Raw genomic sequence first — 16,694 nt, 5'->3', positions numbered from 1 at the left:
TACACAAGTTAGAAGAACATTAAGTCAATAAAAGGTTTATTCCCAAATCATACATAGTTTATGGGAAAGGGTAGACAATTATGAAAATATTGCAGTAGACAATGAGACTAATGTGCATATTTAAAAAAAGCAAGGACAAAAAAAACGTGCACTATACAAGATGTAGCATTAACTAAAATAGGTAAACTAAAATAAAAAAAAAAAAAAACAATGGAACCACAAGTTGAATTAAACTGCACTGGATATTTGACAGCAGTTTGACAACCACCAAAAATATGGAATCATAAATTAAAAGTTCTCAGCTTAAAACAAATTCCACAAGAGGAACAGTCAAGAACTTTCAGTAGGGTCTCTCCCTGCGTTCCTGGCGATGGTCCCTATAAAGAGGCATAGCAACAGAGAAGTAGTTAGCAACAGATGCACGTCATCTGTATCCACCTGGATCCTGGTGACCCTACAGCCATGCTTCCTACCAGCGTGTTGTCAAGCACATTTCAAGGTATCAGGTGACACACTCAACAGAAATGGCAAACCACTAGAAAAACGTCAGCCAGGGGTACCATCTTTGATCAGTTTTTCTAAAGATTTAGTTCAAACACATTTGAATGGAGGCCTGACTGACCTCATATCCATCTTGCCACCTGGTGGGCCCATCCCCCGGCCTCCTCTGCCACCCATTCGGTCCAATGGTGGTCCTCCACGCCCAGTTCCACGGAAACCTCCTCTATCCATTCCACGTCCTCTGAACCCACCGCGGTCACCTCCCCAGCCTCCGCGGAATCCTCCAGGGCCACCTGGGCCGCCAGCGGGGCCACCGCGGTCCATACCTCTGCCTCCTCGCATTCCCATTCCCCCTCTGCCTCGGTCACCTACCGGAGGAAATGGGGGACCACTGCCCAACCCCTCTGGTTTGGGAGCTTTACATTGGTTGCACTCCATCCTCCAGGCAAAGTTCTGGTTGCTGCAACCCCTGTAAGAACACACTGTTTAACACACTGCACAAAATACTCCTTCAGTACAAAAAAACCCCAAAACATTTGAAAGGCAAAGTAAGACATACGGATTAGGGCACTCCCAGTCTCCAGCTCTCTGCTGCATGTTGCCACCTGTAGCTCCACCTCTGCCCATTCCACGGGGGCCTCCCCGAGGACCAAAGCCACCACGGTCTCCTCCACGGCCCATCATACCTAACAAGATAGAAAACAGATTCCTTCAGCTAAAACTGAATTAAGGACTGCTAAATTGGCGACACTCCTCCAACACCGAGCTGCCAGTCAGAAACAGTTGCTGCCATTTACCTCCACGGCCCATCATGCCATCCCGCAGCGGCATGCCACCTCTCATTCCACCCATCATGGGTTTACGACGTGCCATGGACACCTTGAGCCTGCGTCCCTGGAACTCCTTCCCTATAATCAACAAGAAAATATAACTTTCACACCACAAGTTTTAGATACATTTACAGTAAAGGGAGCTTTTGGATTCATGCTCATGCAGTTCTGTTCAGAGCCAACAGGCTGAGTGAATGACACCCACCATCAAAATGCTCCACAGCTGCTTTGGCAAACATGGGCTCCTCATAGGAGAGGGTGGCATCTCCTTTGGGCTTCCCAGTGTCCTTGTCAGTGTAGATGTTGATGGCAGGCTGGCCAAGTCTGCGGTTAATCTTAAATAGATTTTTGGTCATCAGTTTTTATGTATTTTTAGTTCCTCACTTTCTGTAGACATGCTCAAAACATGCTGTGGATTGAGAAGGTTTTTTTTCTTACTCTAAGAGGGCCAACATGCTTGAAGAATTCAGCCATCTCATCAATGTTGGCCTTCTCTGTCAGCCCTGTGATGTAGATGGTGCTGTTCTCAGAGTCGTCCTGCTCTTCAGGGCGTCCTACACAACACATTTATTGTTAATATCCAGCATCCAGGGGTTCTATGTATGGACCGTGAATATAAACACCCGGTAAGGCGTTACTCACCCATTTCACGCTCGCCGTCGCTGGGTCCTACAGTCCATCATTGAAGGAAGGGGGAGACAGATTGAGAAAAGTCAGTGTGTGCAACTCAAGTCCAGTGTACAAAACCTGAGGAGTACTACAAAGACAATCCAGACACTTCCTTATACGCTCTCGACCATTTTATGCACCTTCTGGTACACCACAATTCCAACAAGTGATATAGCAAATGGAAAATAAAATACTTCAGACCCGATGGCAATAAATGTGTGTCATTTGAAAAGCCTCTAAGACCAGAAATAAGCCTCTAAGACCAGAAATAACCCTCAAAAAACCCAGAAATTCAGTTCAGGAGATTTGTTAAAGCCTTTACAAGCATTTGGGTGGAAATTTTGTCATTAACCTTTTAAAACTCATCGTCAAACCGTAAGTGACTGAATTATACCAAGTACCCCACAGAAAATGGTCTCAGGCATTGAAAAATTTCCCAATGTTTTCAGATGTGTTTGTGTTAATAGTTGTTTCGTACCATTTTGTAAAAAAAAAAAAAAAATGAAATCTTGAAGCATACTGGCTCAAAAAAGTTTAAAAGTTGTTAAAAGGACTAACCAGTGTAATTCTCGTTAACTTACCACCAGGCTTATTGAAGCCACCTCTGTCTCCAGCGCTGCTATGAAGGAATAAATGGAGATATGAAGGCGATTTCCCTTTAACAGCCACTTCCATGGCTCGAGCAAAGTGGCTTGATTGAGGGGGGTAATGAAAACATTCCTACTAGCCTAACAGCAACTACAAACTCCCCAACATCATTACACAGTCTAATTGAGGGGACAAGTATCAACTAGCAGTAATTTCTTTGCTAGCTCAGTACAACTTCAGTGACAGTTCGATACAGTTGTGCAGCGATATTCATGACTAACAGATTTTCACAGCCTTCGAAAACCCAAACATTTGTAAAACAGAAAGATTTCAGATGCATTGATGCCATACATAGTGCTTCCCAGAAACAAACCCATGTACTTAACATTAGAACAACAAATACAAGAGATTCAGAGAGAGAGAAGTAAACATTGACAACGCATCTGAAATTTCACAAGATTAAGTGATCACATTCACCAGGTAATAAAATAAAACAAAAAAATGTACATTGTTTAAGGCAAAACAACTCCAAAAAATAAATTGACAATGTTAACCAAGGTTGAGGTTCCAAAACAAAGTCTTGTTCATTAAATATAACCATGCTTATAAACACCACCATCCTCAGTTGTTGAAAAAAGGCAGACCCCCGAATCTTTGTTAAAGCTCCCTCCTGCTGCTTAAGCTGGTGGCTCTGTATTGAGTACAGGTACTTTTTAGAGAATAGATGGTTTTAAATGGCTCTCACTGTTACCTGTACGGTATAAATGTGACAAAGCATGTTAAAAAGTGCTCAAAAGAATGTGATCAAACATTTGTATTTCAAACCACAAAAACAATCTTAAACATTTCAAAATGACATGTGACCCCCCCACACCTCCCACCAAACACACAAACATACCTGTGCAATGCTAAAATTCTAACGTGATATTACTGTACACTATATATCTTACATCATGAGTGTTTTAGTGCTATAGTCTTGGAGATGCAACTTGGTGATGTATCTATTTTTACCTCTACTTTGGTAACACTGCTGACTTGCTGTTCTCTAGCCTGTCAAATTCACTGAAAACTAAGAAATGTTTTTGTTAACATTATCAGCAGACATCAAATCATGCAGAAACTTATTACCATTTTAATTCATTCACACTAATGTCCTTTTAATTAACGACACCTCTTATAAAGTGAAGCCCTGGAATAATATTGCTAGTTTACCTTTGTAATTTCTTACCTCAAAACATTTGTCAATTTCAGAGAACAGTGCCTTCCACGATTGGGCACAGGAAGCCTTAATATTGGCGCGAGATAGGGGGCACATCTATTCTTGTAATATGGTGTCTTTCAGCAGATGGTTTGACACAGTTACCTGCATGTGGCAGTTTAGGATTGCGGGTACATCTTTGTAATCACATAAGATATTACAAAGCTGAAATTCGAAAGGGTGATTGGGTGAGTAATTCAGAATTGTCTATAATCATAACCCGTTTATATTTTAACCCGAGGATCCATTAAGACGTACAGTTTCATTTTCTGTTAAATATTATTCTCACTGAGTTATTACTGTTAACTGTCAAGTCCCTTTCATCACTCACCTCAGCCATGCAAAGAGGTTCTCTGTCCCTGTCCCTATGACCCATCTCTGCCTCACTCTAACCCACCTAGATGCCAAGAAAAGGCTTTGACTCGTTTAAGTTCCTGATCATTTTGTGGACAGTGTGTCACCAAGCTGGCGTCAGCTCATGTGCATGTGTGAGAAGACCCCTGTGTGCAAGGTCGCAGTGAAAACGTGGAATGGAGTTTGATCTGGTTATTCTCTTTAGAAAGCGGGCAGGAATTGATAGCGTGGTGCTGACAGCACTCTGAAACTAGCGAGGACATTTACGCACCGATTTGACATGGTAAAAATGGGGTAGGTCCAAATTAATAATATAGAAAAATATAAAACAATGGCTGACGCCGTGCTTCCAAGACAAAACCTTATTGATGGAAAATGAACCAGTTATGTCAAACATGTGAGGAGCCCTGCTTTTTTGCAATATCTTAAAGGTGATCCATTTTATTCATAAACCTTATTTTCATTTGTTATATAACACTGATAACAAAAAATTTAAAATGCAACCCCTAAACCCCCCTTCAACGGGGCTAAATATGAATGAGTCTGATCTGGGGTTGGGTTAAACCATTTCCTGCTACCAAGAACAGACCATGTTCACTCACATAGACCAATGGATTAAGAAGGGCCAATGTGCACCAAGGGCAAACTGAACTGCAGATTCAGTGAAGAGCAGGCACACAGGTAAATGTGTTAATAACTACTTCAAGCATATACCAATTTTGGTACAAGGATGTATGCACACACAAAAACCCATAATTCTTTCAGTGCCAGCTTTTGGAGGTAGCCTGATGTTGGACTGGAAACACACCCAACTCTATGCTTAAGAGACATATTCAATATTCCTCTATTAACAATTACAATGCATCTTTGTACACTGTCCTGATGAGAACTTTTTCTCCCTCATAAAAAGGGATAGGGTAACCGTGCTCAAGGCAAGTCTGACGACTGTATGAAGAATGGAAACTGGGAAGGTGCTTGGAAGTACAGACGAATGTGCATCAAACTTGCTCTTAATGCCAGTTTGTAGTTTTCCTTGGTGATTTTAGGCCAAGGTGGATAATGAAACCATGACCATAGTGAGAAAAACCCATCGAAAGACTCAAAAGGCTCTATCAGCACAGGTATCAAATGAATCATCCTTTTTCTTTTCTTTTTTTTTTTTTTTTAGGAAAATAAATTTCAGAATCACAAATTCGAAACAGAAACTTCATATTTTCCCCATTGTCTCTAGTTGAAAAAAAATGTTATTACAGGGGTATGCAGTACCAGAGGCATAGCTGACTGTTTCTTTTTAAGGTTCACATTATTTTTGGCCTTCCTTCAAAGATGTACTTCTTACCATTACAAAAACCAACCATTGACTAAAAAACCAAAACCAAAAACAAAACATGTACGTGAAGTAACTGTATTTTAAAATAGTACATGTTTCAGGTAGAAAAATATGAACCCAAATGTTCAATTGTGTGTATCAATGAACCCATTTGATAAACGTTGTGGTGCACTATCTCGCAGTTCACACAGAATTTGTTTTATGGAATCCAGCAAAACACTGATGGAAAATCTGCAGGATTTGAGCAGGTTGTTTGCAGAAATGGCATGCATCCCAACCTAGAGTGTGTAGTGTACCAGTAAGACGATGACTTATAAAGCCGTTGTTGCGAAAGAGTGTTAAAACCTCCCTCAAGAATCTCATTAAATTGAAGATATGTAGCTATAATTATAACTATTATAGGTCCTATCTCATTCCCTGACCAATTGCAAGATGTGCAACTATTAAAACTGTCTAATTATTTTCATATTGGGCCTTGAAATGTTGATCTACGATATTTAACCTGAATAATTATGCACAGGATATCAAATTCTACTTCAAAAAAGAACCCATTTCCTTACCTTCGGCCAATTCAGTGGCAGGGCTGAGTGAAACCAGGTACAAGTGGCCACAATTACGACATTTACCAATCGGCATTGACGTGAGAAGCTACAGGAGAGGTCCATCATTTATCAGCACTAGCTGACAAATCATAGGCATTAAGAGAATAAACATGCACAAGTTACTGAAACCATGAGATTATTTCAACTATTTCATTTCATTGAAACTTGCCTCAGCCCTGCCCCAAGTGGCCGCAGCACCTGTAGAGTCAAAATACATGTGAGGTTATATGCAAAGGAATGACACTTACCCCATGCCACGACCCATGCCTCCACGCCCACGGTGCATCATTCCACCTCTGTCAAAACCATCACGGCCGGGTCCCCTGCTGTCTCCTCCACCTGGGTATCTCGAAGGCTCAGAGCCAGAGTAACCAGAACCCCCTCCTTGGCCATCCTGTCTGTAACTATCTACAAGAGAAGTACAATCACTTAAAAAAAACAACAACATATATATTATATCTGTGTACAGTGACAAACTCTGTACTGGTGAATCTAGAAACAGGAGTCTGCAAAAACTGAAAAGTTATACTTACTGTAATGGTTGGACTGGTAACTGGGGGGTCCACCTTGCTGACCATACTGACTTGATGGAGGCTGCCCATACGAACCTGCAGCCTGGGGAGGGTAAGCAGGAGGTGCCTGTTGTTGAGTTTGCTGCTGGTAACCACTCTGCTGCTGACCATAGCTTGTTTGTTGGGCCTGGTAGCCAGGCTGTTGCTGGCCATATGCTGCTTGCTGGGAGTAGCTATTTTGGCTGTAACTAGCTGGTTGACTGTTTGCACTGTAACTGAAGGGAGACAAACATAAATCCAGTATGAGTACATTTTTATTAAAATTTAATTTTTTATTTTGCAACAGGTAGGTACATACCTCTGTGGTGCAGCAGGAGCAGACTGCTGGCCATAACCAGGATAGGCAGACTGGGCAGTATATCCAGGCTGAGAGCCGTAAGACTGAGAGGCAGCTGGAGCAGCAGCAGCAGGAGTACTTTCATAACCTCCAGCTCCATATCCCTGGGCTGACTGAGTGTAGCCATGAGAGGTGGATTGGGCAGTAGCAGGATAGCCAGCTAGAGAAAATATCCATGAAAAATTAAGTTAACCTAAAAAGGGTTTTGTAAAGCAAATCTTTTAGATAAACCATTGTGACATTTCTGGATTTGTGTCTGTCCTAAAACAAACCTATCACTAATGCAGATACACATTCCTTTGAATTTCTATGCAGATTGCAGTCTGAAAAGGAACTCATGAAGTTCATCACATAATATCTAGGAATATACATTCAGATTCAACAGCTATGTAGATGAGAAGTCAAGTGAAGGTACTATGTAACTGGTTTAATATCACTGATTACCTATAGATAAATTTCACATTACATTTTTTCTCAGAAGTTAGCTGATTAAATACCTTGTGCTGGTTGGCCATATGAGGAGCCATACTGTTGTTGCTGTGGCTGAGTATAGCCTCCTGCTGCAGGTGTTGTCTGGGTGTAACTGCTATCAGCAGCAGCTGCAGCAGGCTGGGCATACGATCCATAATTCTGCTGGCCATAACTCTGCTGAAATAGATGCATACTTTAGATGTTAGGTGAAAATTCCACTTTTGATCAGGACCTAAACCTTTTCATCAAATTTCAATTTAGGCATAACACTGAATTGTTTTTAAAAGAAAAGAAAGAAGGAAAAAGCTCAGATCAAAAATTGGCTCCATTGCTGTACAAGGTCCACACGTGCATCCCTGTGTATCTCTCTTCTGTCTGCCCGTCTTGCTGTTCTCTCCTCCCCCACCCCATCTCTCTCCTTCTCTCTCTCTCAACCAACAACTGGTTGAGGCAGATAGCTGTCCACTCCAAGCATGGTTCTGCTTGAGGTTTCTTTGTGTTAAAAGGGAGTTTTATCTCATCACCAAGTGCTTGCTCATTTGGGAATGTTGGGTCTCTTTAATCTGATTTCAAGAGTAAGGTTCTAGACCTGCTCTTTGTGTAAAGTGCCTTGCGATAGCTTTTGTTGTGATTTTGCACTATATAAATACATACTGATTGATTGTACGACATCAATCTCTTTCAATCGCCTCCTTAGTTAACCCAACTCCAATTTTGTAAGCAATGCATTATAATCTGCAACAACATTGAAACCACTTACAAGTTTTGAAGTATGCAATACAACTGCCTTGAAATAAACAATCTCCTTGGAGGGGGCAGTTTAATACAGAGTTATTCTATGACACATAAATTCAAAAGCCCACAAACAAAAAGCAAACAACTTAAGACACTGGCATTATTCACCTGAGCAGACTGTCCATAATTTTGTGAGGGCTGGGCAGCATAAGATGCATACCTGTGAACAACAAAGAGTTTTAGTTTCAAACTGCATTTGCACTTAATCCTAGATACCATCCAGGCTAAATGCTTTAACAGTACAGATGAAATGGCTCTTAACTAGTCCTCACTCACTTCCCTCAGCCACTAAGCTAACAAAACCCCCTGGTCTCCTGGCAACATCTAAGCTAACATTAGGCCGTAAAGCAATTCAAGAGTTTGCATAAGGACTATATACACACACACTAAATATACTATACATACAAATCCAAGATATTAAAAACACGAGATTAAATACTTACCCCTGCTGAGAAGTTGACTGGTTGTACGAACTGTAATCTGGAATTAAAAAAATAAATAGTCATGAAGTCGGGATTAACGCTGTAGCATAGTTCCGCTAATGCTAGCAGCACGTTCTTCTAACCCGCCGTTTGACCGCCATTCAAAAAACACGCAGACACCGCCATCCTTGACGGTGATGAATATTCACCGGAACCATCTAGGAGTTGTGCTTATTTGCCTTCCGAACCCTCCACTATTACTAAAACTTGCAACAGACTAAGATTATCTATATAATAACAAAGACATAAAACTATGAGGCAAGAAAGGGGGAAATACCGCAACGTCAGGGTGATAACAGATAAATACAGGTAGGCCTGAGGCCGGGCGTGAGCGCGAACAACGATTATTCGATCAAATACATGATTAAAGGCGGATTAAGGCATTTTAATGGAATTATAATCAATTAGGTGACATAACTCTTCCTGTGAATCTCGCATATCACGAAAGAATCAGTTTATAATAAGCAAAACTGCACTTACCCGGAGCCGACGCCATTTTACCGTGCCTGTGCTAGACGACTGGACAGAGAGCTACTCCCTTGAGATCGCAATTTACTGCGTAGTCACCACAAAATATCGCGAGATATGCGATTCCCCTATAAGACACAGTCAGGCAGAAGGTTGAGGTTTAAAGGCATTTCTGTTCGGTCTGAAAGTGCATTGATGAGATACATGCCTGCCATCATCAAATGTCAGTATATGTACAAGCACTGAATTGATGTTCAGCTTTTTACAGCGCGTCTAGTATTCAACAGCTCAGGGAGGAGAAGTCCACGGTGAGAACAGCTGCTGTCAATGCCACGAATTCCCTTTTCCCAGGAGCATGAGAAGAGGATGAAATAGATGACTATGTACTTGATTCAAAAACAGGACATAAATCAGTGTATAATTCTTATTGGCAATCACTTAAATATAAAACTGCATGTCTTCAATCAAAGCACAGTAAAACACATTCACATTAGTTGGTAACCCAACTTATAAGTGGATAGAACAGGAAACATACTAAGTCCTCTCTGCCATGCCACAGTGTCTCAAAGCATTAAAAACTCAGTTAAATACAGAAACTAGCTCAGGCCAGGGTGAAATACAAAGCCAAATTTTTATCAACGTTCATAAAACTGCTAATTTACAAGGGAGCAGAAAGTAGGCCCTTGTCTATCACTTCTGCTTATTGTAAATCTGCTTATGCCCACAAGCCTGCATCTGTTGAAAATAAATATCTTGTTTTTAAATGATATAAAAAGGAAAGCACAAAGCTTGCTTCCTCCACAAATAAACAAAGCCAAGAATTGGAGTATTTATTTATTTATTTTTGGCCACTTTCCTAGGTTGCTAGCATAAAAATGTTTGATATCAAGAATATTCAGTTGAGATTCATTCGTGCCACTGGCTTTGAATTTTAATCTACATGCCTGTTTCGTGGTAATATGCATTTATTCTGGCTTGGCAACTACCCATAAAGAAGTGTTCACTACTGGAAGTCAGCTTAATGGATTGATTTTAGACTTCCTTATTATTTCTAACTGCCCATCTAATACGCCAACGTACCAGCTTAGAAAAGGTCATTGTGGAATATCTGAAGGAGATATGTATGTTTCATAGAATTTGAGGTAAGCGTTAAATTATTGATTGATTTTCCCTTCGAGATAGAATTATACTTCGATACAGTAGGTGGCAGTATGTACCGTAATTGTCATAGTTTCTACCCGCCGTCAAACTAAAAGAAGAAGAGGCAATGCGGAAGCGAGAGCCCGCAGAGCCTCTGCAAGGCTGATGTAAACAAATTAGTATAATTATCCGTCACACTGCAATAATAACCTTACAACTCATAGGTGTTTCCAACGAGGGTGCGAGGGACAGTACAAGTTATATCGAGGAGGAGTTTGAAGCTAATAACATCAGTTTGTGGATGTACAACTTTAAGCTCCCACCATGAGAAACAAGTTAGATAAACGTTGAATTTCCAACAGATGCGAGTTTACTTGACTTTTCGCAACGAGGAGACGTGAGTGAATGAGCTACACTTAATCTTAAGGCATGCTTTATCGGTTGTTGTCAGTACGGTCTTGGTTTGGGTCAGACCGCCGTGGGTTCTTGCTGGGAACAAGCCTTCTGGTCACCCTGATCCTGCTCATGCATGCTGCGGGTGTCCACGCTAGTCTCAGCGTAGGTCCAGATGGAAACCTCCCAGGGCTCAGAGGTATTCATGTCCACCAGTTTCATGGCTTCTGACATCTGAAGGATGGTAATAATAACAAATAACCCTTTTATTCTCCAGATGTGTTCCTGTATGCTGTCAGCCATGATGAGCTGCCCTCCCTGCTGGTCAGCGTCGCCCACCTCCTCATTGTTGGACCGTGTCAGGAGCGTCACTGGGGGACAGTCGCATTCCTCGGCCTCTCTGTCCTCACTATGGCTATACTACCTCTGTTTTACACCCTGGTTATCTTTGTCTTCTCGGGTGAAGCTAGCCGGATCTGTGGCTACTCTGGCGTCCAGCTGGCCTTGTTTACAGCCCAGTGCCGTCAGATGACGCAGAGGAAGCTGCTGAGGTGTTTCCCAGTCTGGCTCCTCCCCTGGCTGCTTCTGCTGCTGTTTCTGCTGCTGCTCCCTGGGACACCAGCCCTGCTTCACTTCTGCTCAATAATCATAGGCCATAATTGTATCCTTTCTTTGCTCATTTGCCAATTTAGGCTTCCATAAGCACAGGGTGTGTTGTTTAATTTTACCATAATGAGACACGCTCCCACATACTGGTATTGGACCATATTATGGAAAAACCCATTTTGATGGGGGCTTGTTTGCTCTGTTGCCTTGTGATTCAAAGAGTTGTTCCGATTTAATTTCCCAGATGCCCTAAGAACCTTTTTAAAGGTTTGATATGACCATGGCAGGTCAATAAAGGCATCTTATTTATCATCCTGTCTAAACTGCACCTTAAACTAATCCAAATTTAGTCCATGAAGCTCTCCTTCACACTTTATATTTAAAGATTGACATCAGTTAACTGCCTACAAAACTGACCAACTTCACATCAAGGATTCTGCTCTCAAGGATAAAATATTTATCAGCGTTTACATTTCCCCTGTAATTTTACCCAATGTGCTGCATGTATTTTCCTCCTTATCCTTTACCCCTGGGCTCTACAATATGTATGTGTTTCAGGCCTCCTAATGAAATATGAAAAGTTATTGCAACATTAATGTGTGTTGTTGTCTAGGTCGCAGTGCATTGTCCTCCATCAGATCTAAAATTAAGCAGATGCCTTCCAGTCTTTTTATGGCTCTTAATTAACCTGCCAGATGATCAGTCTGTCATTGGGGTGTTGCAGGAGCTGGAGGCAGCTAGCGTCTTGAATCTCATTCCTGATTCTGCATATGTTCCTACTTCAGCCAGGTTCAGGTTGCCCACCTACAGTAACTCACCGAGGTAAAGGTCCTCTCATTCCCATCCGTGATCTTTGGAAACCCTCCACCCTACACATGATTTATTCCTCTTATCTGTTCCCACAGATCTAGATCGTCTCCTCAGGGGATGCCAGTAGATCAGGCAGCTCCTCCTCCCGTGAGAGATCCCTCCTTTTTGAACTATCACACATGGGTGGAGCCAATGCCTGTCTGGTTTAGGCAAGAATCTGCAACACTGTCTGAGGCAGAGATGCTGGAGGAACAGATGCTGAGTGCTGGGATTCTGGCTTCCTTAAAGGATGCACCTGAGGATGTTGATGCTAAAGTAGAAGTGCCCAAATCTTCAGTTTCTTCTCTGCGGTTAGTTGCGGTTGAGTGTTTCAAATATTATGTTAATGTTTAATTTTTTATGACATCCTTTGATTTTTCTTTTTTTTTTCCTTTCAGACTCCAGCAGCTGGAGAAGATGGGCTTCCCAACGGAGAAAGCTGTCGTGGCTTTAGCAGCCACTAAACGGCTAGATGGCGCCATCTCCCTGCTTATTGACGACAGCGTTGGAGAGCAGGCGGTGGTGGTGGCAAAGGGGAGGCCATCACAAAACACCTAGGCACTACCTGAAGGTGTTAGTCTTTGTGGAGTAAACTGGACTTATGCTTGGATTTTTGCTGAGCTTTAATATTAGTTTTTTCCCTGTGGGCTACTGGTGAAGCTGGTTAATGATCAGAATTCTCTTATAAGAGGTGGTGAGACACAACTGTGACTTTGTTGAAGATGGGAATAGGTAACTTCTTCTGCATCAGCTGGTACATGTATGTCAGAGAGATCATCTATGTTATAATAAGGTTGAATGGACTTAAAAACAAATGAGGAGAGTTGACATGGTTTAAAAACAAAACAAAACAATGAACATCATTTTATTACACCGATCATCTAGACAGGATTATTTTAACACAGTAACACATTTGCAGGGGGGGGGGGGGGTTCAAAATATGAAATGGTTACACAACAGCATACAAAATAAACTACACTTTTAAATAGTTTCACAATAAGTTTGATGTGGAATGAAAAAGAGTCTTTTCATCAGGATAGTTTAAGCAGTTTACCAACACAACAGTGGGAAAATAAGTTCCATTAACAGTTTTGTTATTTCCTCTGTGTGTATGTTAATTTAAAGATGTTTTAATCACCGTTTCTAAAATTCAACATAAATTGACTCACTCAGTTTAAATGCAACCAAACCCAAACATGTATAATAAGTCACTTTAACAATGTGTTGAATGGGAAAACACTCACATCAGAAGAGTACAAATCACTGTTAGCGACATGTATAAAGTAGAGATGACTTCATCTTTTTAGTGCACTACATAACATTGAGTTTAACAATATGATAGAAGCATAACAAAATGAATACTAGAGGAAGAGATTTGTTTGTGTTCTGCAAATTGTACATGCTCATTACATTTAAATAATGGAGTCTCCTCTCGCCGCAGTGACACGGTGGCAGAAACTCCCACTAAAATCCAGTCTCTTCTCTCCCACCGATTCCTCCTTTAATTGATTACTCTAGTGACCCTTATTGTCCGGAGCTGTTTATGGCTCGAGAAGCACCACGCAGGATTCAGACTTTCCTTTCATCAAACATGACCAGTTTTAATCTGTGACAGAGGGAGCTGCTGGGTGTAACATAGAGGGTTTGGTGATGGGTTTGTGTGTGTGTGTGTGTGTGTGTGTGTGTGTGTGTGTGGGGGGGGGGGGTCTAGTTCTCACATTCCAGATGTAGGGTTTATGGAGTTTCCCTGAGGTGTCCCCCCCAGCTTATATCTGACAGTAAAGCCCAGAGAGAGGGATCAGATAAGGTCTAAATCTGTTGAGGGGGGATTCAACCCAGCCTGCGTCCTCAGGGTCAGCGGGGGGGCTACTTCCCTCGAACCTTGGTGTCGGAGGACAGAGGAGAAGCAAGTCGATATGGAAGCGCACCTGCTCGCTTATCTCTGTAGAAACTAGGGGAGGCTGTGCCAAACGGTCCATCCCCAGACCCTAGATCAGGTTCTGTTGAAGAAAGACAGCAGTTGGAACGGGGCCTCCCTGTCCATCAGTGTGTGTGTGTGCGTGTGCGGACGTGCGCCCTTTTGTCCTAATCCAAGTCTACTGGTTTGGCTGTTACCTGGAGGTGGGCTCTTATTTTGACAGGACACATGTTGCTGTGTTTTCAATTAAATTACCAACTAGTTGGGAGTGCTCAAAGCACCTTGACTTGAATCTGCTGTAAATGATGTATGTCTGGCTAGTGGGGCTGCAACGGAGGATTGTTTTTGTTATCAATGACCTTTTCAATTATTGTTTTATATTAAAAAAATTCACAAAAAAGTTTTAAAAAAATTAAGAATTGTCAGGTAATATTGTTGAATCAACAGTCCTGAGGCAACGATCATAAAAATATCATACAATGAATATAAAAATGCATTTATTTGAGGACAATACTACACTAGTAATATTTTTCTTATTTTATGTAAATTGCCAATTCAGTTAGTTTACTTAATTGTTGCAGCACTACTGGCTAGACGAGCACACTAAACACAAATTGGTTAACATTAACTCACAAAAACAGATTTTACTCATTCAATTAATATCGTTGCTGGCATTGTGGGATTAAAACTCCCAACATTGACATAAAAAAAAAAAACATTTGAACAAAACATCTATTCTTCAGTGAGGAGATCAACATTCAGTACTTTGGACAATCTAAACAATCAGTGGACTCTTCCTAGATTTTGTGTCAAAGGTGTGAAGTGTGGCTATCTGCAGGGGCCAGCAGAGCTGTGGGTGAGGATGTCTCGGCGTTACCTGGCCAGATGATAGCCTCCAGCAGCGTCACCCTACGAGCCAGAAGCTCAAGGTCTGCCTGCAAGTCGTGGAACATCTGCAAGCTAATGTCCTATCAGAGAGCAGTGACAGGGGGGACTGCGTGAGGGTGTGGAAACACCAGTCTGGGTCCTGGGGCTGCTCGCGACTGTTCCCACTCCCAGGAGTCCCAGGAGTGAGGTGCGGTGGGAGTTTCAGCCCCCCACCTTTGACCCCTGCCTTAAGCTGACCCTGCCTCAGGCCTCCTACTCACCATGAATACCGATCATAGTCTCAAGGATTAAAACCCTCTCGGCTAAGATCTTCAGCGCCTCTCTGATCTGATGTATTCCGTCCCCCTGTGAAGATAGATACAGCTGTCAAGGTAAAGAGCACAAGCCAAGAAACTGCTCGCCAAGATGCAAAGTCATTTTCTCAATACAGTTCAGCAGTTAGAAGGTTAAAACAGTCCACATATCTGCCCAGCACACTGACATCGTCTCTTCCCTATATTTTTCCGTATCTCCCTCATTCTCCGGCCATGCCACTACATGACGTCAGTATCTGCCATGCTGGGCTGGGCAGCACCTGCATGCACGTTACACACCAGCCTCACCAGCTGGATTATTAATATCACACATCCAGGATTTAGCTTTAATCATGCTCTCTGCATTTCTTTTGCTTGGCAGCAGCTCAGCCAAGCACCACAGCTTTCATTTTTAATAATGCCATAGTCCCAAAATCAGTGAAGCCAGTACAGATTTCCAATGAAATCACCATAGCCTACATTTTCACGCATTTAAAGATAAGACAATGGTTTCAAAAGTTACTGTTTCAATAATAGAATAAAAAGTAGTTGGATAGTCAGATAGTTGAGATCATCGCCATCACAAAGAATACATGCAAAGAAGAGGTTTTGGTGCCCAGGTGAGTGATGAAATGACAAACCACGAGCATACTGAAGGGAAAAAAAATGCACAGAGTGAAGAGTGTCGCTATTCTATATTTTTAAAGAGTGAACAAACACCTCTCAAGTTGTGCCTCTAATTTGAGCTTCTGTTTCTCTGTTACGTTACCATTTTGTGGTTAATTTTGACATCCAGGAAACGTTCATGGTGCAGTCATGCAAGGTTGCATTGTGGGATAAAAGAGGATAGCTGTATCCACTCCACTCACATCAGAACACACCACCTCAGAACCCATCACTGACACATATGGAGTGATTTGGCATATACACATCTTCAAGACGATTTAATGTCAATTTTTTAAAAAATCATTCATTTCTGATATTTTCTACTAAAATGATCCTTCCACTCAGTCAGGAGTTGCTGCTGTTTTTTTTTTTTTTCTTTTCTTGTTTAAAAGGTATTTGTAAGTTTACATGTATATGCCAAAGCCAGATGCTGAAAAGGTGACTGTGAAAGGTAGCCATGGGGACAGTAGCTTGCAGAGGGAGTCAGACAGCTTCAGGGTCAAGACAAAAGTGTCGTGACAGGGGACAGCAGTCCAGAGCACACCCCGAGGACCAATAATACAAAAACACACCACAGGTTTTCACACACATAATCACACAGATCACCAGCTGAAATCATAAACAAAACAGACTCTTCACAGGTAAGAAAAGTACTCTTTGAATACAAGCGTGTGGCCCATTACA

General features: G+C 41.8%; 3 protein-coding genes across 8 annotated transcripts in view; 1 reads left to right on the top strand and 2 right to left on the bottom strand.

Moving 5' to 3' along the window:
* Positions 1 to 8: 8 nt before the first annotated feature.
* On the bottom strand, positions 9 to 9,336 carry ewsr1b (EWS RNA-binding protein 1b). 3 transcript variants are annotated; one of them, XM_086206136.1, is made up of 15 exons: positions 9,270 to 9,336; positions 8,751 to 8,787; positions 8,416 to 8,467; positions 7,539 to 7,689; positions 7,003 to 7,201; positions 6,666 to 6,919; positions 6,381 to 6,540; positions 2,582 to 2,619; positions 1,974 to 2,000; positions 1,770 to 1,885; positions 1,537 to 1,666; positions 1,299 to 1,409; positions 1,061 to 1,187; positions 623 to 970; positions 9 to 377 (listed from the first exon to the last, which is right to left on the bottom strand). In XM_086206136.1, exons 1-15 carry the CDS (start codon positions 9,283 to 9,285, stop codon positions 341 to 343), a joined length of 1,803 nt encoding a protein of 600 aa, XP_086062262.1. In that variant the 5' UTR covers positions 9,286 to 9,336; the 3' UTR covers positions 9 to 340. The 3 variants fall into 3 exon arrangements, with proteins under 3 accessions (XP_086062262.1, XP_086062263.1, XP_086062264.1); XM_086206137.1 differs by having other exon boundaries at positions 2,582 to 2,616; XM_086206138.1 differs by having other exon boundaries at positions 7,539 to 7,686; positions 9,270 to 9,334.
* A 1,181-nt stretch (positions 9,337 to 10,517) lies between these two features.
* rhbdd3 (rhomboid domain containing 3) lies at positions 10,518 to 13,298 on the top strand. The gene is made up of 5 exons (XM_086206142.1): positions 10,518 to 10,989; positions 11,068 to 11,451; positions 12,092 to 12,218; positions 12,302 to 12,556; positions 12,644 to 13,298. Exons 1-5 carry the CDS (start codon positions 10,827 to 10,829, stop codon positions 12,801 to 12,803), a joined length of 1,089 nt encoding a protein of 362 aa, XP_086062268.1. The 5' UTR covers positions 10,518 to 10,826; the 3' UTR covers positions 12,804 to 13,298.
* emid1 (EMI domain containing 1) overlaps positions 13,048 to 16,694 on the bottom strand; it is a 51,374-nt gene continuing 47,727 nt past the window's right edge. Inside the window, exons 16-17 of one of the 4 annotated variants that reach the window (XM_086206141.1) lie at positions 15,312 to 15,396; positions 13,048 to 14,245 (exon numbers count right to left, since the gene is read on the bottom strand). In XM_086206141.1, coding sequence (XP_086062267.1) covers positions 14,112 to 14,245; positions 15,312 to 15,396 — 219 coding nt within the window. In that variant the 3' untranslated portion in view covers positions 13,048 to 14,111. Of the gene's footprint in view, positions 14,246 to 15,040; positions 15,397 to 16,694 lie in introns of all 4 variants that reach the window. The other 3 variants (XM_086206139.1, XM_086206140.1, XR_015116433.1) reach the window with 3 other exon arrangements.

The sequence above is a fragment of the Aulostomus chinensis genome, chromosome 6, assembly GCF_037954235.1.
Source record: "Aulostomus chinensis isolate RoL2024-O1b breed Wild chromosome 6, RoL_Achi_v1.0, whole genome shotgun sequence".
In the NCBI taxonomy this organism is placed as follows: Eukaryota; Metazoa; Chordata; class Actinopteri; order Syngnathiformes; family Aulostomidae; genus Aulostomus; species Aulostomus chinensis.
This window is presented reverse-complemented; position numbering and strand designations above follow the sequence as displayed.

Coding starts and splice junctions, on each gene's coding strand:
- rhbdd3 (XM_086206142.1), top strand. CDS start 10,827: ATGCTTTATCGGTTGTTGTCAGTACGGTCTTGGTTTGGGTCAGACCGC. Junction 10,990..11,067: donor AAACCTCCCAGGGCTCAGAG/GTATTCATGTCC, acceptor TTTATTCTCCAG/ATGTGTTCCTGTATGCTGTC. Junction 11,452..12,091: donor AATAATCATAGGCCATAATT/GTATCCTTTCTT, acceptor TTAACCTGCCAG/ATGATCAGTCTGTCATTGGG.
- ewsr1b (XM_086206136.1), bottom strand. Junction 7,202..7,538: donor ATATGGCCAACCAGCACAAG/GTATTTAATCAG, acceptor TATTTTCTCTAG/CTGGCTATCCTGCTACTGCC. Junction 2,620..6,380: donor GGCATGGGTCGTGGCATGGG/GTAAGTGTCATT, acceptor ATTCCTTCATAG/CAGCGCTGGAGACAGAGGTG.